The sequence below is a fragment of the Ovis canadensis genome, chromosome 6 (assembly GCF_042477335.2).
Source record: "Ovis canadensis isolate MfBH-ARS-UI-01 breed Bighorn chromosome 6, ARS-UI_OviCan_v2, whole genome shotgun sequence".
Classification (NCBI taxonomy): domain Eukaryota; kingdom Metazoa; phylum Chordata; class Mammalia; order Artiodactyla; family Bovidae; genus Ovis; species Ovis canadensis.
Genome location: NC_091250.1, coordinates 52,614,634 through 52,637,116, shown reverse-complemented (window position 1 = coordinate 52,637,116; position 22,483 = coordinate 52,614,634). Strand labels below are relative to the sequence as shown.

Here is a 22,483-nt window from a genome sequence, read left to right as displayed (position 1 = left end):
ACTTGCAAGTGACCAAGTGAGGATATAAATTTAAAAGTGATCCCAAAGCCCCTAGTGCTTACCCTTAAGCGTTACTGAATACTATACTGCTGGATAGAAAACAAAGAGACAAAATCCACTAGAATCAGGGACACCTTACAAATACAGGAAGTAAGACTGATTAGATTAGAAGAGGTCACCTTTGGAGAGTACTTGTATTGAACTTTTAACTCATTTTCAAAATTCAAATGCATTTTTAACGTTTCTCCTAGGCAATTACACTAGGAAGTAAATAGAGCAAGTAGATTGAAGCACAGGTTACTATATGGGTCCCTAAAGTCAGTGATCAGCTAACAGCAAAGCTGGCACTGGAACTGAAGTCTTGGAATAGTGACCTGTCGGTTGGGCTGCAGTGACGGCCTGGCCAGATGTGGCCAGGGTTTACTTCATCCAGGACCACACAGTGCAGAGAAGAGTGAAGCCAATTTTATCAGGACTCTTTCCTTCTTCCTTCCACAGACCTTCAGAGTCAACAGCATCAGTCGCTTTCCCTGACCCATATGCTTGTCCCTGTAAGCACACCTGGGTTGAGGGCAGCATTGCTGAAGGGACCAGCACTCCTCTGACACACCCCTGGCATGACTGACACCCGCTGCAGGCATAGATAAAGTACACCCTTCCTTCCTGGTGTCATTTTCTACATGAATTTGAAGACAAAGAGTGTAAAATTAAATAGTGAAAACCTTCATTTTTAAGGTTCACTGAGCATTTTTTCATATTCTAGATATGCTATCAGTAACAAAAATAAAATTCATTTGTTTAATATTCTGAACTGTTAACATTTGTATTTTAACTTACAGAATTTTATATTATGTTATAACCTATATGAGAACCTCAAATTTTTATTTTCCTGAAGCTCATTTTGTTTCTAATTTCTGACTATTAGAGAAAGGAACCAAACTTTTTTTTACTAATCTAATTATCTGTCTGGATTATTGATTATATATAATACATAAAGGATTTTTGTTTCTTCTCTAGCCTAAATTTGAGAAGAAGATGTATTTCCTCTTTGGGATGCTGTGTGGACTCTCCCTATATAATTTTAATGTTGTCTACCTCCCTTTCCCACTGGCTCTGTTTAAGAAACTTCTGGACCAGGAGCCATCATTGGAAGATTTAAAAGAACTCAGTCCTTCTTTTGGAAAGTAAGTAAATATAATTTTTTTTTTTAGGACTGTGTATCTAGTCAGTCTCAGTCCATCTCCGTTGTTTAGACACAAATAATGTTACACACAGACACATAGATATATGCAGAGACACACAGATAAGGTCTTCAGTTTCAATAAATGTGCATGCTCTTTAGATGAGTTTGAATTTTAGCATGACTTATAATCAAGTAAACCTTCAGAAGTGGAAAAAAGCCAAATGCTCCTCTAATTAGCAATGGCACAATAAACAGAGCTGTGGTCTAGTCTCTTGAATTTATCCAGATGGAAATGGTTGCTTTGGATAGTACATGATATTCGTAATGAGAATCATACATGCTATATTGATTTTAAATAATCCTATTTAATCATATTTCACTTATTTCAATAAATTAGCATGTCACAAACATTGGTTTTTAATTTTTATTTATTTATTTTTTGGCTGTGCTGAGTCTTCATTGCTGGGCAGGCTTTCTCTAGATGCAGCGCGGGGGCTGTTCTAGTTGCGGTATCCGAGCCTCTCATTGTGGTGGCTTCTCTTGTTGCCGAGCATGGGCTCTAGGGCCTGCAGCCTTCAGGAGCTGCAGCACATGGGTCAGTAGCTGCGGCTCCCAGGCTCTAGAGCACAGGCTCAATAGTTGTGGTGCACGGGCATAGTTGCTCTGCAGCATGTGGGATCTTCCCGGATCAGAGATCAAACCTGTGTCTCCTGCATTCCTAGGCAGATTCTTTACCACTGAGCCAGCAGGGAAGCCCATGAACTTTATTTTTTAAGGATTGAAAAGTGCTTGTTCTAAGTTAAACAGCCAACTATGTTCTCTAAAGAAAAAACTGGCAACACATGATAGACAATGGATTAATATCTTTGTATAATATAGATATGACTATATGTACATAAACAAATGTGTACATAAACAAAAAATAGGCTCAACCTTTCTAGTAACCCAGAAAATGCAGATGGAAATGAGATATCATTTTTCTGCTTATAGATTGACAAGTGTTAAAAAGTTTTTCTTACAACATAGAGTTGGCAACAGATGGAAGAAAAAGATTCTCTTCCTGTGTACTGTTAGTGAAAGAAAACACTGGCTAGATTTATACCATATAGTCTGACAGTATAGAGCAGGGTTTTTCAGCCTTGGCAGTACACACATTTTGGGCTAGATAATTCTTTGTTGTGGAAGACTGACTTGGACATTATAGAGATGCCTAGCAGCATATGGGGCTGCTACCCATTAGATGCCAGTACTACGTGAAAGTCGTTCAATCGTGTCAGACTCTTTGCAACCCCAAGGACTTTACAGTCCATGGAATTCACCAGGCCAGAATACTGGAATGGGTAGCCTTTCCCTTCTCCAGGGGATCTTCCCAACCCAGGGATCGAACCCAGGTCTCCTGCATTGCAGGCGGATTCTTTTCACCAGCTGAGCCACAAGGGAAACCCAAGAATACTGGAGTGGGTAGCCTATCCCTTCTCCAGCGGATCTTCCTGACACAGGAATCTCCCGCATTGCAGGCAGATTTTTTACCAACTGAACTATCAGGGAAGCTTGCTCAAACTCATGTCCATTGAGTTGGTAATGCCATCCAACCAGCTCATCGTCTGTCATCCCCTTCTCTTCCTGCCTTCAATCTTTCCCAGCATCAGGATCTTTTCTATTGAGTCAGTTCTTTGCATCAGATGGCCAAAGTATTGGAGTTTCAGCTTCAGCATCAGTCCTTCCAATGAATATTCAGGACTGATTTCCTTTAGGATTGACTGGTTTGATCTTGCAGTCCAAGGGACCCCCCTTAATCATAACACTCCCTTTAATTGTGACAACCAAAGATGTCTCCAGATTTTGCCAAATGTCCCCTGGGAGACAAAAATAAGGCCTGGTTCAGGGGAAGGGCTGGTCTAGGGTAAGGTGCTCCTTTCTTATAATTTCCACCAAGATTCAGCAGTGTCTACATGATAGGCAGTAATCTGACCAATCAAACTTGTAAAGGTTAACTCTAGGAAGAGGGAATGGGAAGGTGGAGAAGGAGAAATTTATATGACTTTTAATACGCTTTATAAATTTTTATATTGTTCACATTTTTTCCATTGACCATTTATTTCTTTTGAAGTTGTGTAGGAATAATATATATTTTAAACCAAAATTTTCATTAGGTGTTTGCAAGAAGTTCTAAATGATGATGCTAATGACATTAAAGAAGAACTTGGCATACGTTTTTCTGTGAGTACTAACAAAATCAGATTATAGTTTAGATTTAATGTTTTTAAAAATATTTATTATAGTATCTTGTATATTGGATGTGTTTTTTGAAGGGTATTATACTTCTGTACTATAAGACTTTTCCCCCACTTGCTTCTCATTTGATACCTTATGTCTATACACTCTCAAAGTGAAAAGCTAGCAATTATTCAATCAATGTGAACACTGTAAAAAATTAAATGGAATGATATATGCATAAAGCAATATATAGCATATACTATGGTATGTTTTAGATGATTTAGATGATTGAACTATATCAGTTCAGTTCAGTTCAGTTCAGTCACTCAGTCATGTCCGGCTCTTTGCGACCCCATGAATCGCAGCACACCAGGCCTCCCTGTCCATCACCATCTCCCGGAGTTCACCCAGACTCACTTCCATCGAGTCCGTGATGCCATCCAGCCATCTCATCCTCTGTTGTCCCCTTCTCCTCCTGCCCCCAATCCCTCCCAGCATCAGAGTCTTTTCCAATGAGTCAACTCTTCACATGAGGTGGCCAAAGTACTGGAGCTTCAGCTTTAGCATCATTCCCTCCAAAGAAATCCCAGGGCTGATCTCCTTCAGAATGGACTGGTTGGATCTCCTTGCAGTCCAAGGGACTCTCAAGAGTCTTCTCCAACACCACAGTCCCAAAGCATCAATTCTTTGGCGCTCAGCCTTCTTTATAGTCCAACTCTCACATCCATACATGATCTCTATAAATAATTATTGAACGCCTAGTTATTTAAAGTTTTATAGGGAAGAATGTACTAGCAATAATGGTCTTGTGGTTGATTATTCAGACTTTCTTCAATATATTTTGGTTACAGATACCCTGGGACCAAAATGATGTTGGTTTAATTCCAGATGGGATTTCTGTATTTGTAGACCAAAGCAACAAGTAAGTTTTGAGACCTTGCACATCTGTTTTGAGTACACATAAAATATTTATATCACTATGCTTTATAAATATATTTTGTCTTTTGCTGTGCTCAGTCGCTCAGCTGTGTCTGACTCTTTTCGACCCCATGGACTGTAGCCCACCAGGCTCCTCTGTCAGGGGGAACTCTCCAGGCAAGAATACTGGAGTGGGTTGCCATACCTTCCTCCAGGGGATCTTCCTAACCCAGGGACTGAACCCAGGTCTCCTGCATTTCGGGCAGATTCTTTTTTTTTTTTTGGCAGATTCTTTACCGTCTGAGCTTTACAGTCTTTCCAGATGATCATTTTAGCTTCTGATCTTTTTCAAAAGATAAAAGGTTATAGGGAAAAGAAAGGACGAAAGGAGTCAAGATTAAATATTTCCTTTGCAGCTCTTTTCACTGTTCACTTAACAATTATTTTTTGAGCCCCTACTCTGTACTAGACCCTATTCTAGGTGTCAGAGATATGGCAGTAAAAAAAGATGCAAAATCTGGAGCAGAAATTGCAGTGGAGCAGAAAGTCAATAAATTATTATGCAATAGAAAGTCAGATAAGGATGAACATTCTGAAGAAAGTGAAAACCAATTAAGAAACTAGAGGGTGACAGGTAAACCACAGAAATTGGCAAATGCTGCAAATGGTTCCATCTTTTTCCCTCTCCTTTTAAGAAAGCTGGTTGTAGAACATTTACCAGCACACCACTGGTTACAGGGGAGGACAGAGGAGGTTGATTCAGACATGATGGTCCTTGAAGGATGCTCAAAGGGTAGGAGATTAGCATGTTTTAAGGTGATACCTGGTGGAAATATCTCCAGTAGCACACCTGCTCTCAGGAAATTCATCACAAATTGGAGAAGACAATCTCTGCAGACATAATTTACACAGTGATGTCCTGTGAGAGGGGAGAGAGAGAAGAACAGAGGACCAACCCTGAGAAAGTCATGTTCATTTTGAATTCTGATGAGTGATGGAAGTCGCCCGGTGAAAAGGAAGCCCTGCCTGCTGTGGCCTAACTGTAAGGGCGACAGTGAGGCCAGTGAACTGAAGGTCAGCGAGGCCGGAGGTTCAAACAGCAGTGGGAAGAGGCTGCTGAGTCAGGCAAGGGTCACATCATGGAGCCCATTGTTTTTTACCCCCTTCCCCCTTGGAGACCTTTTTAATCCTGCTAAAGAGGTTTGAAATTTACCTTCAAGGCAATGAGAAGTCTTTTAAAGATTTTAAGCAGGAGAATTACATTATTCAGATTGGTGTTTTTAAAATACTGCCCTGAATGTGGTTGGGGCAATGGGAGCAAAACAAAGCCTTCATGCTTCTGCGTTTTCTCCACGCTTTCTTCTTCCAGCTGAATGGATGTTTTCGTAGCCCTGTGTCATGTAGCGTTGTGTGCTCTGCAGATGTAACTTATTTTTCTTTCTTAATAGAAATCATGAAAAGGCAAAGTAGATGGGGGGAGGGAAAAAAGGCAAAGTAGAGAATAGTTTAGTCACTGGTTAAGTATATTATTGGCCTTTTTTTTTTTTTTTTTTGCTTTCTTCAGGAAAGACTATGTTTCTAAGTGTGTTGATTATGTTTTCAACACCTCTGTAAAGGCAGTTTATGAGGAATTTCAGAGAGGATTTTATAAACTTTTTGACAAAGAGATACTTAAACATTTCAAGCCTGAAGAACTAATGAGAGCAATAATTGGAAATACCGACTATGACTGGAAACAATTTGAAAAGGTAGGTAATAACTAAAGCACCCCCAAGTCTTCCAAACAAAAATTACCCCTAAAAACCAAATTTCTCTTTTTTTTTTTCAAGAATTCTATTTATGACCAAGGATACCATGAGTCACATCCTACTATACTGATGTTTTGGAAAGCTTTCCATAATTTAACTTTGGATGAAAAGAGAAAATTCCTCTGTAAGTATTGCAGAAATAGATGAATCTATAATTACATATCTTTTAAAATATCTTGAGATAAAGTCATTAATAGTGTATCACAAATGTTAATGGCAAAGCAAGGGTTAGAATGCAGGTCCCCTACCTTCTAGACCACTATTCTTTTTCTTACTTAAGCCTGTTTTCCATTTTTTAAAAATGTTAGTAATAAAGGTATTGTTATTTTACTACCTTCTCTTTAGTTGGCTCCTAATTTGAGCCTTTTATCTCACATTCCTACCTTTATTTAATTATCTAAAGTCCTATGGGATTAGGGCAATGTTAACTGTCTCAAATACTATAAATGATCAATAGTAGCAGTGACCACTGATGATGATGATATGAACAACATTTATATTGTGTGCTTACTTTATACCAGGCACTGTCCTGATCACTTTATAACGATTACTTCCCTTTATTCTAATAGCAGCCTATGAAGCAGGTACTTTTATTTTTCCCCACTTCATATATGAGGAAAAAGAGAATTGTAGCATTTAGTAGCTTGCCTACGTTCTGACAGTTGGTTAGTGTCAGAATGAGAATTTGAACCCAGCAGGCTAATTCAAAGCCCATGTTCAAGACCACTAAGACTTAAGAACCTCTCTTGGTGGGAACCCTGGGTTTCCATAGGACAGACTTAATGCCTTATTCTCTTATCTCTCATCCCATTTCTTAGTTCTTCTTGAGATGCGTACACATCTTTCTTGCTATTTTTGTTGTTACTGAGGATGTTTGAGGACAACTTTTCCACAAACTTAACTACTTCTCCACAAGCCCAAACTACCTTTCCAGTCTTCTTTCTTAATGGGAAACTTTAGTTTCAGTCCAGGGATTCTGTTGGCTGTACATTCAATGAGTTCACATACATCTTCTCTGGTTTCTTTCTTTCTACCTGACGCTTCCCTGTAACCCTAACCTGGCACCTTTCTCCCTGCGTTGAGGCTCAGTGTCTTTATTACCTCTTTACATCATACTTCCTAGCTGAGCTAAACTAAACTCCTTGTATCTTGCTGTTATCTTTTCACATACGTAGTTTCCCCCCAACTAGATCGTGAATTCACCAAAGACAAAGACTAAATGTCATGATTTTTCTTCACCCCACATGGTCCCACGTAGTTCTCTTTGCACAAGGGGAACCCGATAAATATTTTTGAATGGAGTGATTAATTTCTTCCTTTCCATTTTAAGTTTTGTTCTTTCTGTGAACTATCTTAACTGAAGTTTATTTCTTTTCAGTTTTTCTTACAGGAAATGATAGACTACATGTAAAAGGCATACAGAAAACAGGAATCTGGTTTCGCTGTCCTGAGACTTTCAGTGAAAGAGATTTCCCAAGATCACTGACATGTCATAATATTCTGGAACTCCCTAAATATTCTACAATGAAAAAAATGAAGAAAGCACTTCAAATAGCCATCAACAGCAACAAAGGATTTATCTCACACACAGTCACAGGATGATAGGGACCTCTGAGAGGCTCAGATCTCGGGTCCTCTCACCCTACGATCCTCCTGTTCTTTAGTGCAGAAGTACAGTTTCTTCTTTAGGTCTGATTAGCACAAAGATTGATGGATTTTAGATAGAATTAGTTGACAAATGCTGGGATAAACAGTGACATGATAAGTCAAGGATAATATTGTTAATAAACCAGCATTTCCTATTCCTTAAATTTGCTATGAGAATGATTGCTTTTTACTGAATTATTTCCTGAATAATAATTATCATTTTAAAATATACTGAATATTAAAAGCTAAAAGATACTCTAAAAATATTGTACATCTAATAAGTGAAAGTGAAGTCACTCAGTCGTGTCCAACTCTTTGCGACACCATGGGCTGTAGCCTACCAGTCTCCTCCATCCATGGAATTTTCCAGGCAACAGTACTGGAGTGGGTTGCCATTTCCTTCTCCAGAGGATCTTCCTGACCCAGGGATCGAACTCGGGTCTTCCAAATTGCAGGCAGACGCTTTACCATCTGAGCCAGCAGGGAAACCCCAATAAACAGTCTACAAATATGAAGTTCAAAAAAATAAAACTGTAAATGAATTCACCATGTTTTGAGGCATGTGTGTGTGTATGTTTGAGGCATTTGTTTGTTTGTTTGTTTTTCCTATTCTGGAATGTCTCCAGAGTTTTGATTATAGCCGAACAATCTTGTTGAAAAATCTAAATGTTAATTTACTGAAAAATGGCTTGTGTTCAGTGCTGTGTTCTAAGAATCATTCTAAATGAAAATAACATTATTTTGGGTAAAGGCTGAGCCCAACCAGGAACTCCTGTCTAATTACAGTTGGAAAAAAGTGAAGAACATGAAATATGTTTCAGCATCATAGCTATAGAATGAATTAAAGGAGACATATAAGCACGTTGGAAATGAATTTTGTGAGCCACTTCTATCTCATATTAAGTTTAAAACTGTAACCTATTCTATAACTGCCTATGGTCATCCCAAACCATACACAGAAGCCTTGTATCAGTGGTGCTGTGGGAAAAGAAACTATAGGGTGACGTCCACACTAGGTGCTGATGCGGAAGGAGGTCTGAAATCTGAGGACAGACAGACCAGACAGATTTCACCAAAAACCCTAGACTGTGAGGTATTTAGTAGAAATGTAAGCCCCCAGCAAATTCTCATAGATATTTTGGATATATCTGGTTTCTACAATAAATGGAATGAAGGCCCAGATATATACTATTGGAATTTTAAGGGGAAAAGTAACTTCTACATCTTAGAGATCCTTAGTTCAGTTCAGTCGCTTAGTTGTGTCTGACTCTTTGTGACCCCATGGACTGCAGCACACTAGGCTTCCCTGTCTATCACCAACTCCTGGAGCTTGATCAAACTTATGTCCATCAAGTCGGTGATGCCATCCAACCACCTCATCCTCTGTCACCCTCTTCTCCTCTTGCCTTCAACTTTCCCAGCATCAGGGTCTTTTCTAGTGAGTCAGTTTTTCACATCAGGTGGCTAAAGTATTGGAGTTTCATCTACAGCATCAGTCCTTCCAATGAATATTCAGGACTGATTTCCTTTAAGATTGACTGATTTGATTTCCTTGCAGTCCAGGGGGCTCTCAAGAGTTCTCCAATACCACAGTTCAAAAGCATTAATTCTTTGGCGCTCAGCTTTCTTTATGGTCCAACTCTCACATCCATACATGACCACTGGAAAAACCATAGCTTTGACTAGATGGACTTTTGTCAGCAAAGTAATGTCTCTGCTTTTTAATATGCTGTCTAGATAAGTCATATCTTTTCTTCCAAGTAGCAAGCGATTTAATTTCATGGCTGCAGTCACCATCTGCACTGATTTTGAAGCCTCCCAAAACAAAGTCTGTCACTGCTTCCATTGTTTCCCCATCCATTTGCCATGAAGTGATGGCACTGGGTGCTATGATCTTAGTTTTCTGAATGTTGAGCTTTAAGCCACCTTTTTCACTCTCTTCTTTCACTTTCATCAAGAGACTCTTTAGTTCTTTGCTTTCTGCCATAAAGGTGGTGTCATCTGCGTATCTGGGGTTATTGTTATTTCTTCCGGCAATCTTGATTCCAGCTTGTGCTTCATCCAGTCCAGCATTTCACATGATGTACTCCGCGTATAAGTTAAATAAGCAGGGTGACAGTATACAGCCTTGATGTAGTATTTCCCAATTTGGAACCAGTCTGTTGTTCCATGTCTGGTTCTAACTGTTGCTTCTTGACCTGCATACAGATTTCTCAGGAGGCAGGTCAGGTGGTCTGGTATTCCTATCTCTTTAAGAATTTTCCACAGTGTGTTGTGATCCACACAGTCAAAGGCTTTGGCATAGTCAATAAAGCAGATGTCTTTCTGGAACTCTCTTGCTTTTTCATGATCCAATGGATATTGGCAATTTGATCTCCGGTTCCTCTGCCTTTTCTAAATCCAGCTTGAATATCTGGAAATTCTTGGTTCACGTACTGTTGAAGCTCTGCTTGGAGAATTTTGAGCATTACTTTGCTAGCATGTGATATGAGAGCAATTGTGCTGTAGCTTGAATATTCTTTGGCATTGCCTTTCTTTGGGATTGAAATGAAAACTGACCTTTTCCAGTCCTGTGGCCACTGCTGAATTTTCCACATTTGCTGACATATTGAGTGCAGCACTTTCACAGCATCATCTTTTAGGATTTGAAATAGCTCAGCTGGAATTTCATCACCTCCACTAGCTTTGTTCGTAGTGATCCTTCCTAAGGCTCACTTGACTTCGCAGTCCAGGATGTCTGGGTCTATGTGAGTGATCACACCATCATGGTTATCTGGGTCATTAAAATCTTTTTTGTGTAGTTCTTCTATGTATTCTTGCCACCTCTTAATAGCTTCTGCTTATGTTAGGTCCATAAAATTTCTGTCCTTTCTTGTACCCATCTATGCATGAAATGTTTCCCTGGCATCTCTAATTTTCTTGAAGAGATCTCTAGTTTTTCCCATTCTATTGATTTCTTCTCTTTCTTTGCATTGATCACTGTTCAGTTCAGTTCAGTCGCTCAGTCGTGTCCAACTCTTTGCGACCCCATGAATCGCAACACGCCAGGCCTCCCTGTCCATTATCAGCTCCCGGAGTCCACTCAGACTCACGTCCATCGAATCAGTGTTGCCATCCAGCCATCTCATCCTCGGTTGTCCCCTTCTCCTCCTACCCCCAATCCTTCCCAGCATCAGAGTCTTTTCCAGTGAGTCAACTCTTCACATGAGGTGGCCAAAGACTGGAGTTTCAGCTTTAGCATCATTCCTTCCAAAGAAATCCCAGGGCTGATCTCCTTCAGAATGGATTGGTTGGATCTCCTTGCAGTCCAAGGGACTCTCAAGAGTCTTCTCCAACACCACAGTTCCAAAGCATCAATTCTTCAGCGCTCAGCCTTCTTCACAGTCCAACTCTCACATCCATACATGACCACAGGAAAAACCATAGCCTTGACTAGACGGAACTTAGTCGGCAAAGTAATGTCTCTGCTTTCGAATATACTATCTATGTTGGTCATAACTTTTCTTCCAAGGAGTAAGCGGAAGACTTTATTATCTCTCCTTGCTATTCTTGGAACTCTGCATTCAAATGTGTATCTTTCCTTTTCCCCTGTGCCTTTTGCTTTTCTTCTTTTCTCAGATATTTGTAAGGCCTCCTCAGACAATCATTCTGCCTTTCTTCATTTCTTTTTCTTGGGAATAATCTTGATCACTGCCTCCTGTACAATGACAAACCACTTCAGTATTCTTGTCTTCAGAACCCCATGAACAGTATGAAAAGGCAAAAAGAAATGACCCTGAAAGATGAACTCTTCATGTTGGTAGGTACCCAATATGCCACCAGAGAATAATGGAGAAATAATTTCAGAAAGAATGAAGAGATGGAGTCAAAGTGAAAACAACGCCCTTTGTGGATGTGACTGGTGATGTAAGTAAATTATGACGCTGTAAAAAACAATATTGCAAAGGAACCTGGAATGTTAGGTCCACAAATCAAGGTAAATTGGAAGTGGTCAAACAGGAGATGACAAGAGTGAACATCAACATTTTAGGAATCAGTGAACTAAAATGGACTGGAATGGATGAATTTAATTCAGATGACCATTATATCTATTACTGTGGGCAAGAATCCCTTAGAAGAAATGGAGTAGCTGTCACAGTCAACCAAAGAGTCCAAAATGCATTACTTGGATGCAATCTCAAAAATAACAGAATGATCTCTGTTCATTTCCAAGGCAAAACATTCAATATCACAGTAATCTAAGTCTATGCCCCGACCACTAATACTGAAGAAGCTGAACGGTTCTATGAAGACCTACAAGACCTTCTAGAACTAACAGCAAAAAAAGATGTGCTTTTCATCACAGGTGACTGGAATACAAAAGTAGGAAGTCAAGAGATACCCGGAGTAACAGGCAAATTTGGCCTTGGAGTACAATATGAAGCAGGGCAAAGGCTAACAGAGTTTTGCCAAGAGATTGCACTGGTCATAGCAAACACCATCTTCCAACAACACAAGAGACAACTTTACACATGGATATCACAATACTGAATTCAGATTGATTATATTCTTTGCAGCCAAAGATGGAGAAGCTCTATACAGTAAGCAAAAACAAGGCTGGGAGCTGATTATGGCTCAGATCATGAACTCCTTATTGCCAAATTCAAACTTAAATTGAAGAAAGTAGCGAAAACCACTAGACCATCCAGGTATGACCTAAATCAAATCCCTTATGATTATACAGTGGAAGTGAGAAATAGATTTAAGGGACTAGATCTGATAGACAGAGTGCCTGAAGAACTATGGACAGAGGTTCGTGACATGGTACAGAAGAGATCCTTAAGCACTTGACTTTTGGATTTTGTTATTCAGGCCTTTCAACTCCAACATCACTTTGTCTATGCAAATGTGTGAGCTGTACTAAATATTTTAAGAACCGATAATACCAGTTCTTTATATATTCTTTCTGAAAATAAAGGAAGAGGGAACACTTTTCAATTAATTCTCTTCTGCCAGCATTATTCTAATACCAAAACCAGATAAAGACATTACAGGAAAAGAAATCTACATGTATCTCTCATATGATCACAGATTAAAAAATCTTTTACAGAGTTTAAACACGAAAAACATTCAGGAAAATATAATATCTGTGACCAACTTGGACTTAGTTCAGAAATTCATTTTGAAAATCCATTATTTTCACCATATTAGACAAAAATCGTGTGATTACCTCAGTAGAGGTAGAAAAAAGTTGACAAAATGCAGTACTCACTCATGCAAGATGAGTACTCTTGGCAAACTAGGAACTTACTCAACCTGATTACTTCATACTTAGTGGTGAAAGAAATGCTTTCCTACTAAAATTGAGAAGTTCAAGATGTCTCTCATCACTTCTGTTCAACATTATACTAGATGTACTAGTCCATACATCAGGCCAAACTTAAAAAAGAAAGGCCATAATGATTGGAAAGGAAAGAGTAAAGCTATCTTATTTATCAATTACATAGTTATCTGTAGGATATTCAAAGGCATCCACACAAAAAAATCTACTAGAACTATTTATTAAGTAAATATAGAAAGGTGTCGTGGTTCAAGGCAATATATAAAAGTCAAATACATTTATATATACTCAAGGGCTTCCCTTGTGGCTCAGCTGGTAAAGAATCAGCCCCCAACGTGGGAGACCTGGGTTCAATTCCTGGGTTGGGGAGATCCCGTGGAGAAGGGAAAGGCTACCCACTTCAGCATTCTGGCCTGGAGAATTCCATGGACTGCATAGTCCACGGGGTTGCAAAGAGTCGGACACGACTATGCAACTTGTATTTCACATATATACTCACAATCAAACACTGAATTTTTTTAAAGTACAACTTGTAATATCAAAAAATAAATTTATAAGGATAAATTTAACAAAATATGTTTGACTGCTTACCAAAAACTTGAAAATATTGCTGCAACAGTTTAAGAAGCTTTAAGTTACTGGCGAGAGATGCTCATGGACAAAAGAATCAATATTATCATAAGGTCAGTTCGTCCTAAACTGATCTAATTTAGAGTAATTGCTAAATATTTGCAGTCTGTTTTGTAGAAATTGGTTAGGTGATTCTAAAATATTTATGGAAATGCAAAGAACTTAAAATAGACAAAACAACTGAAGAAGGACAATGGTCAAACACTTAGGTGAACTGATTTTGAGTCAATTAGCATCTACAGTAATTAACACAGTGTGGTACTGGAGTGAAAAACCGAAATACACAATGGAACACAATAAAAAGTCCAGAGATAAGTCCAATCACATATAGCCAACAGTTTTGACAGACACATTGAGGTAATTCAATGAGTAAAGGCAAACTGGAACAGGTGGAAATGGATAAGAAAAAAAAAAAAGAACCTCTTCCCTTATTTCACACCATAAAGAATAATTCATTTGAAATATACAAAGACCTAAAGCTGTAAAACTTCTAGAAGACAATGTATGAGAAAATCTTTGTTATTTGGGGTTAGGCAAAGATTTTTTAACACCAAAAAAAAAAGCAGGAATAATGTTGGTAAGAGAAAAAGAATGGATAAAGAAAAAATGAATAAATTGCATCAAAATTAAAACTTTAGCTCTTCAGATGATGTTTTTCATGTAATTTTATTAATTTTTTAGTTTTATCATAACGCCTCTTTTTATTGAAGTATAGTTGATGTACAGTATCAGTTAAAATGACACTTAATAAAATTAAAAGGCAAGCCACAGACTGGTAGAAAATATTTCAAAACATATATCTTGTAAATAACTTTATATGTAACATAGAGGACTCTTATACATTAAAAAAAAAAACCTTAGATGATAAGCAATTGAATCAGTAAATATGTAAAAGATGCAAACAGACACTTCACCAAAGAGGAGACAGAGATCAGCACTAACAAGCACTTGAAAAAATTCCCATCATTAAATCATTGTTGTTTAGTTGCTCAGTCCTGTCCAACTCTTTTGTGACCCCATGGACTCTAACCCACCAGGCTCCTCTGTCCATGGGATTTCCCAGGTAAGAATATTGGAGTGGACTGCAATTTCTTTCTCCAGGGGATCTTCCCAATCAAGGGATCAAGCTGGTGTCTCCTGAAATGGCAGCCGGCTTCTCTACCACTGAGCCACCAGCGAATGATGGAAATTAAAACTGCAGTAAGACGGTATTTTAGACTACCGCAACTGCTAACATTAAGAAGACTGACAGTACTAAATGTTGGGAAGAATACAGAGGGACTGGACCTCTCAAATTGCTGGACGGAATGCTGAACAGTATAGCATTTTAGAAAAGTATGGTAGTTTCTTCAAATGATATTCATGTACTTGCCATATGACACAGCAATTTCATTTTTAGTTATTCATTCCAAAGAAATGAAAACATTTATCCACATTTATTCAAAGCCTTGTTCACAGTATTCACAGCACTTCTTTTCATCGGAGCCGCAAGCCAGAAAGGACTAAAATGCCTGCCTATAGGTAAACGGATAAAGAAATTGTAGTATATCCATATAATAGACTACCATTCAACAATAACAAAGAGAGAACCACCGATGAAACACTACAGGCTGAATCTTAAAACTTTATGCTAAGTGAAAAAACTCAGACACAAAAGACTGCACAAATCTGATTCCATTCGTGAGAAACTCTAGAAAAGGCAAAAATATATTGACCGCACTGATTGCAGTCACCGTCGTGTGGGCCGTGGCATGGGATAGCTCTGTTCAGCTTTGCCATGATGCTGTGGCAAAGCCTGGAGCAGAATGCTTAGCAAACCAGCTTTCCTTGTCACAATAGTTTCTGGAAATTCTGCAAGTCCGCCTGTGTCAAGGCTCCTCCTAGTGGAATTTGCAGTGTTTCTTCGAAGGCCACCTGGTCCAGTTCCGGCGGCCACTGCCCGCCTGAGGACATCTTCTCAGCCCTGCCTCCCACCTCTTCACAGACCAGCGCCTTGTTTACTCTGGCCACCGTCCAAGCCAGTCTTAAAACCATCGAGTTTCCCTTTCTCTTTTCGATTCCGCTCGCTTAAAAACAACAACAATCAGTTTCGTTTCTCTCAGAAACTGCCGGCTCCGCCCCCAAACAGCACGTCGGGCGCCCAGCGTCGGGGCGGGGTAGAGAGGCTGCGGTTCCTAGACGTCGGTGTGCGTTCCGCTCGCTGCGGCTCCGCACCACGACGCCCGGGGGCGGTGGGCGCCTTCAGGCTTTGGCCGCCTCTAGTCCTCGCCTCAGCTCTGTCTCCTTCGAACGTTCGGACAGCTGAGACACGGCTGAGGAGCTCGGGAAATTGGTGATGGAGGGGAGGCCACGGAGGAGGTCGCGGGGCGGCGCACGCCCGGTGCCCGGGCGGGTCCCCGAGTCCCGACCCTCCGCGTCCCGGCCCTCCGCGTCCCGGCCCTCCGCGACAGCGCCCGCGGAGTCCTGGGGAGCGAAGCTCTGGCTCTTCCCCAGCGCCGCCGGGCTCCGCAGCGCGCTGTCCAAGAGGCCCGAGGCGACACGCCAGATGTGCTGCACGCGCCGGCGCCTGGCGGTGCTGGAGCGCGGCGGGGCGGGCGTCGAGGTCCACCAGCTGCCGGCGGGGAGCGACGGCGCCAGGAAGCCGAGTGAGTGAGGCCGCGCAGCGCCCGCTCGGCCATCCCCTCCGCGCACTGGGGGTGTGAGTGCGGTGGGCGGCCTGGCCGGGGCCCGCACGGACGCTTCTCTAGAGCGGCCCGACTTGTGGGTGTGCGGTCCTTTAACCGCGAGAGACAGTGGGGGGACCCGACGGCGCAGCGGTCCGCGCGGGCCGTAGAAGCGCGCCCGGCCGGGGGTGTTTTCGCGTTTGGCACCCCTGAGTTCTCCAGCCTTGCTCCTCGCGGGCTCGGAGTTTGGGCCGGACGGAGGCGAGAAACACAAGGTCCGCTCCGCCGCCGCCTCATGGAGGGAGTCCCCCCGGCAGCATCTTAGCCAGTCTGCCTCTATCTTTGGTTTCTATTCAAAATGTGTTTTTCACTTACGCCTTTTAGAACATACCGGCTCTGACTTTGGGAGTCTTTGGAGAACCTTGTTTAGGTTTTCTTGTTCTCAGTGATAATGTCTTACGTGTGCAAGCAAGTTAAAGAGGGCTTTCAGTTGCACTTTGGTAATCTCTGTAGAGATTTATTAGCTCTGGTGACCCTGACTCCGAATTTTAAGGTGGAGGGGGTTGTAAGTGACCACACATTTAATTTTGAAAAGTTTGCCCATCTATTGCGTGAAGAAAATGATATTTTACTTTTGTTCGTTTTGCTTTTAACTTGAGGGAAGTCGAGAACCTTTTTTCTATAGGTTATTTGAGTTTTTTTGCGGGGGGGTGTGTGAACTGCCAGTTCATTGACATCTTTGCCTCGCTTTTTAAAAAAAGATGAGTTGTTTATCTTTTTCGTGTTTATTTGGAAGAGCTTTTGTATATTGAGTAAGAGTAGCCGTTTGTCGGTCATTTACGCTGTAAAATTCTACCCGACCTGCCTTTTGCTAATGTTTTATAGTTTACCACATCAGTCTTTTCATTTAAGGAGACTTACGCATTTTGTGTTATGTTAGAAAGCTATTCTCAATCCAAAATTTTTTTAATGTGCTCATCTTTTTACTGATTTTAAGATTTTGCTTTTAAACCTAACATTTTTAATACACTTAGAAATTATTTTGACTTAAGGAGTGAGGTGGGGGAATATGGATTGATTTATTTTTTTCTCCAAAATGTCCCAGTACCTTTTTTTGAATAAACCCACCTTTTTTGAATTAGCCCTCCTTTTTTCCAGCTGATTTGAAATGCTGAGTCTCTAAAAAAGCTTTAGTCTATTGTGCCATTCTTTATTACCAGACTGGTTTGGTTCTCTTTAGAATTTGTATTATGAAGTGGTTCGTGCTTTGATCTTTTGCATAAATAGATTTTATTTCATTAGAACTGAAAACTGAAACAAGGTCCCAACTCTACCTACTTTTTGTGAACAAATTAGATGAGATAAAAATAAAGGGTTTGGTGGACAGTTTTAAATCTTTAACTTTGAGAAAGCGCTAAATATGCACTGACAGTACAATTTCTTTTAATAGCATCCTTTAAAAAAAATTGTCCCCCAAACCCAATTCCTCATTTACTCTTAAAATGAAGTATGTTCTCCAAAAATTAAATTATAGTTTCTTACAGACTTTTTCATTTCTAGCACTTCAAATTTAGTTTCTCTCCTTGAACTTATTAAACAATCTAAAAGCAAATAGCTATTTCAATTGAAAAGATATATTCAATTTAAAACAGTATAAATCAATGCTTGCCCAAATTAAAAAAGAAAATCTGTTGTCAAGACACTAGGCATTGCTATTTGTCTGCTTGCTGCATTTGAATTTTCTTAAAAGAGACGTTCAGGTTAAGTCGAGTTGTGTAGTTGACATTTTTTTTCCAAGTGTTTTAAGTGCATTATAATTAAGTGAATAATAATAGTGGGTCACAGTGAGAGTGATGTTACTTCCTGTTGGATTTGCTCTGCAGAGTGCATTAAGTTAGGGAAAAAAATGAAGATACATTCCATGGACCAAGGAGAAGAGCACATGCTGGTTCTATCCTCAGATGGAAAACCATTTGAGTACAAGTATAGCATAGAACATGCAAGGTAGGAAAGTTTTTTTTTCTTTTTATTAAAAATGATGTAAATTTCACTCAAAAAGCAATCATAATTTTTGTAGGAAAATGTTACTTTATATGATCCTTGCTTTATAAGGTGGTATCTTAAGTAAATGATGAATTCTGAACTGACTAGTGAACTGTAAATCAATTTGTATCTCCCAGGGCATGTACCATGTGTTGATTTGGCACTTAAAGGAAATGATTGGTTAGTCCACGTATCCCCAAATTGGACTTACATAGTAATTAACTCGTTTAACCCCAGAGTAGTTTTCAACCTCGGAGAAAAGTGAATTATCATGGAATGATTTGTGAGACTTTTTCCTAGTAGATCTTGTGAATTAGAACTTATTTTCATCTTGTATTATTCCTGCATCATAAAATTATTATTTGTAAAAGAGTCTTAGAATCATCTTACTACAATTTTAGAATGAACATTATTTTCCTTTTAAACCACTAATTAAAGCATATTATTATTATAATAATTTTAGATGTGCTGAATGTGAAGTTAACTTTTTTGAGCTTCAATCCTAATTAAATACAGTTAATAATTCTTAACTGTTGTGACTTATTTGTGATCAACATAAAAAATATTTCCTTTCATCAGGTTTCAGTGCATTTTACAAGAAAAAAATATAATTCAGATCACATGTGGAGATTATCATTCTCTTGCACTCTCAAAAGGTACTTTTCTAAATATTGTTTTTTCAAGAGGGGTAAATCTATGTGTATATAGAACTAAGAGAATGTAAGTGCTTCATTTGGTACCAGGACCGAAATATGGTTTTGAATGTGGTACGGTAGAACACTACTAAAAGAGATACAAAATCAGAATTCTTGGACCTATAAAATCTTCTGGTTTTCATAATTATTTTTCTACATTTTATTCTCTCAAATGAAAAAACTAAAGCAATTTAGTAATGAGTTTGATGTTCTTTATTTAAGGGAAAAGAGCCTATTGATTGAAAGCGTATAGGAGCTCATAAGCAATGGAATGCTCTTCCCAAGGGATTTTGAGCAAGGGCAAGTTTTGTAGAGTGTCAGAAGCTTCAGTATGGAAATAGGGCATGATTGACTGTGGTTGCATATCTGATCAAGGAAATAAGTATAGAGCCCAGAGTAAACTTGGTGTTTGGGGATTGGCTGACTGGATGTACTGTGTTTCTGGTCAGGCTGAGCATTCAGAGTGTGAAGGTTCGGTTTGGTGACAGGGTTCCTGGGTGCCATCTTGGGCCTAGAGATTTATTTCAGCAGTTCTGTTTTCTATTTTTCAAATATGAAACAATGAAAATATTCTAAATAATTAAAATCATCCTCTCTGGAAGCAAGATTAGGAATGGTCCACCCTTTTCCAGAACTTTCTTCCCTTTTCCTAGGGTTCTTCCAGCTCCCATGATAGGAGCTCAGAATCCCTTGGGCCTGCTTTTATGGCCAGTTTGCTGGCCTCTGACATGTTTTAACATTACCTTTTGAATTCGAGGATTCTCCCCAACCCTGTATTACTTACCATTTCTTATCAGATGCCATAATGGTAGGGAAGGGAAGTAGTGAATATGGATTATTTCCTGAAGCCATTTGACCTAATTAAGACAGGCAGGTGATAAGGAATAGTGGAATTCAGGATCAAGGAAATTTTTTAAATACATAGGACAGATATAAACTTTTAGAATGAAAACTGAAATTCAAGGGAAGTAAGTGATCATGTATTTGACTTGTACTGAAGGCTCTGTTAAGGTTTAAGTGTTAATTTGTATTGGAAAAAGCTGGTTGTTTGACTTCATCCATTTATGAACAACTCTTTCATTTTGAGTATCTACATGTTCGGGTTGTGAAGATGAAACAGATACATGTGCCTTCAAGAAGCCTAGGATGTATGGATGTTGGGGGGAAGGGATTGTTCAGGGTTTACTATTGATAAGTCACAATACAATGTAGGAAGAATGAAAGTTGGGAAAGCAAGAAAGGGAACTACTCATTTTTCTCATTTTGGTATTTCCTGCCAAGTGATAGGCACTTGGTAATTAGGTTTGAAGGAAAAGCTCTACCTCTCACCTTTTCCTGCATAGTATCTTGCAGAGTAGTACTCACTAAAATTTAAGTCTCTGATATGTTTTTTCAGCCTCTATTAGGTACTGTCATCTCTGTTAGATAACATCTAAGAACTTTTCTTTAAAAATATGTCCCAATATGTGTATTCACTTTGCTGTACAACTGAAACTGACACAGCATTATAAATCAACTATACTCCAATAAAAAATTTTCTAAATAAAGTAAAAATATGTTCTGTATATTAATGGAAGAAGATGCTCACTCTTCATGGTATGTGCTGCAATTTCAAATGTATGTTTACATTATTTATTTAGCATCTTTGGGCACGTGGAAGAGGGAGAGAAAGAAAGGTAGTCTGTGGTTTTATTTTTTCAAAAGTAGAGTGTTTCTGTCTTTCATAGGCCCAGCCTGTGAGTTTTTAAAAATATTTCTTAAATTTGATTAAAATATATTCCAATAGCTTTATTCTTTATCTGTTTGGGTCGCTATAATAAAAATAGAGTAGGTGATTTAAACAGCAGAAATTTGAAGTCCAGTTCAGGGTTTTAGCAGATTTGGTGTCTAGTGAGGGCCAGTCTTCTTACAAGTGGAAAGGACAGGAGAGCTCTCTGGGGACCCTTTTATAAGGGCATTAATCCCATTCATGAGTGCTCCCCCTGTCATGATCTCATCCAATTTGAGTCACCACCCCAAAGGGCACTTCCTGATACCGTCATACTGAAGGTTAGGATTTCAGCATAGGAGTTTTGGGCGAACACAGACATCCAGTTCTTAATACTACCCTTTGAGGTAGAAGATAAGGAACTGTAACTCTTACTGCTGAAGAGGAGTTTCTTCTAGTTTTTCTGACTGAGTCTTGAGATCTGAGCAGTTCTGTCAGTTTGAATGGACGAGATTGTAATGCTGTAGTGTGGATAGAATATAATGTCCTAGGGTGATGTCTGCTGCATTTTAAACTTACTAAGACAGCATTTTCTCTGTTAATGTCAAGGTGGTGAGCTTTTTGCTTGGGGACAGAACTTAGATGGCCAGCTTGGAGTTGGAAGAATATTTGCCTCAACTTCCACACCGGAGATTGTGGAGAACCTCTCAGGAGTCCCCTTGGTTCAGATTTCTGCAGGAGAAGCCCACAGCATGGCCTTATCCATGTCCGGAAATGTTTACTCTTGGGGAAGAAATGATTGTGGACAGCTGGGCCTGGGCCACACCTACAGTATGGAAATATATTTTAAAATTCATATTATAAACAAATATATTTGACATATAAGAGATGAATATAATCTGAATGTAATCTGAACCAAAAATGGTTCAGATTCCCGCTTTCATTAGCACTGATTTGCCTGGTTATCTCTCTGTATTCAGTGTAGAATCTGTCTAAACAACACACAGAGTGTGCAGGTCACGGCTGTAATTGAGATGAGTGTCTGAGTCAAGTGGGAAAAAGGGAAAGAGCATTGGACAAGGGATCGGAGTATCTGGGCTGTGAGTCCCACTTCCACATTAACTAATTTCGCCTACCCAGGTCACTTCATTTTTCTCTATGTCTCATTTTCTTTTTCTGTAAAGTGATGAGTTTGGATGAAGTGACCTTTAAGGTACCTGTGCACTTTAAATATCTATTAATACAATTGTGGCAAAAGGATTAGAAACACCTATTCTGATCTTATTCTTCAAGGTTTTAATTACATATGTGTACACACACATAAACATGTAATTTGCATTACTGAGCTACCTCCCCAAAGAAAAAGTCAGTGTTTCTGATGACCCAAAACCCCTTGTTAGAGATTTCAAGTGTGGCAAACTCCGATGCTTTATCAGCCATGGTAATACACATGTTCTGCCTGGGCTTGCTGGTCAGATACTGCATTTCTGCTTCACATGTCCCCGTGGTTACTCAGGAGAACCCGTAAGTCATTTCACAGGAGGAAAAGGAATAAAGGACCGTTGAACTTACTTTTGCTGAATCTCTCTGGGACAAGGAAGTAATCGTGATAGAGCGAAGAGGTAGTGTAAGGCAGTTCTCTCCACTAGAG

The 22,483-nt window shown here is 39.5% G+C and overlaps 2 protein-coding genes across 5 annotated transcripts in view; both read left to right on the top strand.

The window, feature by feature from the left end:
• Positions 1–8,324, top strand: part of HERC6 (HECT and RLD domain containing E3 ubiquitin protein ligase family member 6) — a 54,788-nt gene extending 46,464 nt beyond the window's left edge. For both annotated transcript variants that reach the window (XM_069593731.1, XM_069593732.1), the window contains exons 18-23: positions 1,018–1,184; positions 3,337–3,403; positions 4,252–4,322; positions 5,883–6,066; positions 6,148–6,250; positions 7,505–8,324. In XM_069593731.1, the coding sequence (XP_069449832.1) occupies positions 1,018–1,184; positions 3,337–3,403; positions 4,252–4,322; positions 5,883–6,066; positions 6,148–6,250; positions 7,505–7,728 (816 nt within the window). In that variant the 3' untranslated portion in view covers positions 7,729–8,324. The remainder of the gene's footprint in view (positions 1–1,017; positions 1,185–3,336; positions 3,404–4,251; positions 4,323–5,882; positions 6,067–6,147; positions 6,251–7,504) is intronic.
• A 7,322-nt stretch (positions 8,325–15,646) lies between these two features.
• Positions 15,647–22,483, top strand: part of HERC5 (HECT and RLD domain containing E3 ubiquitin protein ligase 5) — a 47,520-nt gene continuing 40,683 nt past the window's right edge. The window contains exons 1-4 of one of the 3 annotated variants that reach the window (XM_069593729.1): positions 15,647–16,368; positions 18,270–18,390; positions 19,009–19,085; positions 21,442–21,663. In XM_069593729.1, the coding sequence (XP_069449830.1) occupies positions 16,059–16,368; positions 18,270–18,390; positions 19,009–19,085; positions 21,442–21,663 (730 nt within the window). In that variant the 5' untranslated portion in view covers positions 15,647–16,058. The remainder of the gene's footprint in view (positions 16,369–18,269; positions 18,391–19,008; positions 19,086–21,441; positions 21,664–22,483) is intronic. The other 2 variants (XR_011257678.1, XM_069593730.1) reach the window with 2 other exon arrangements.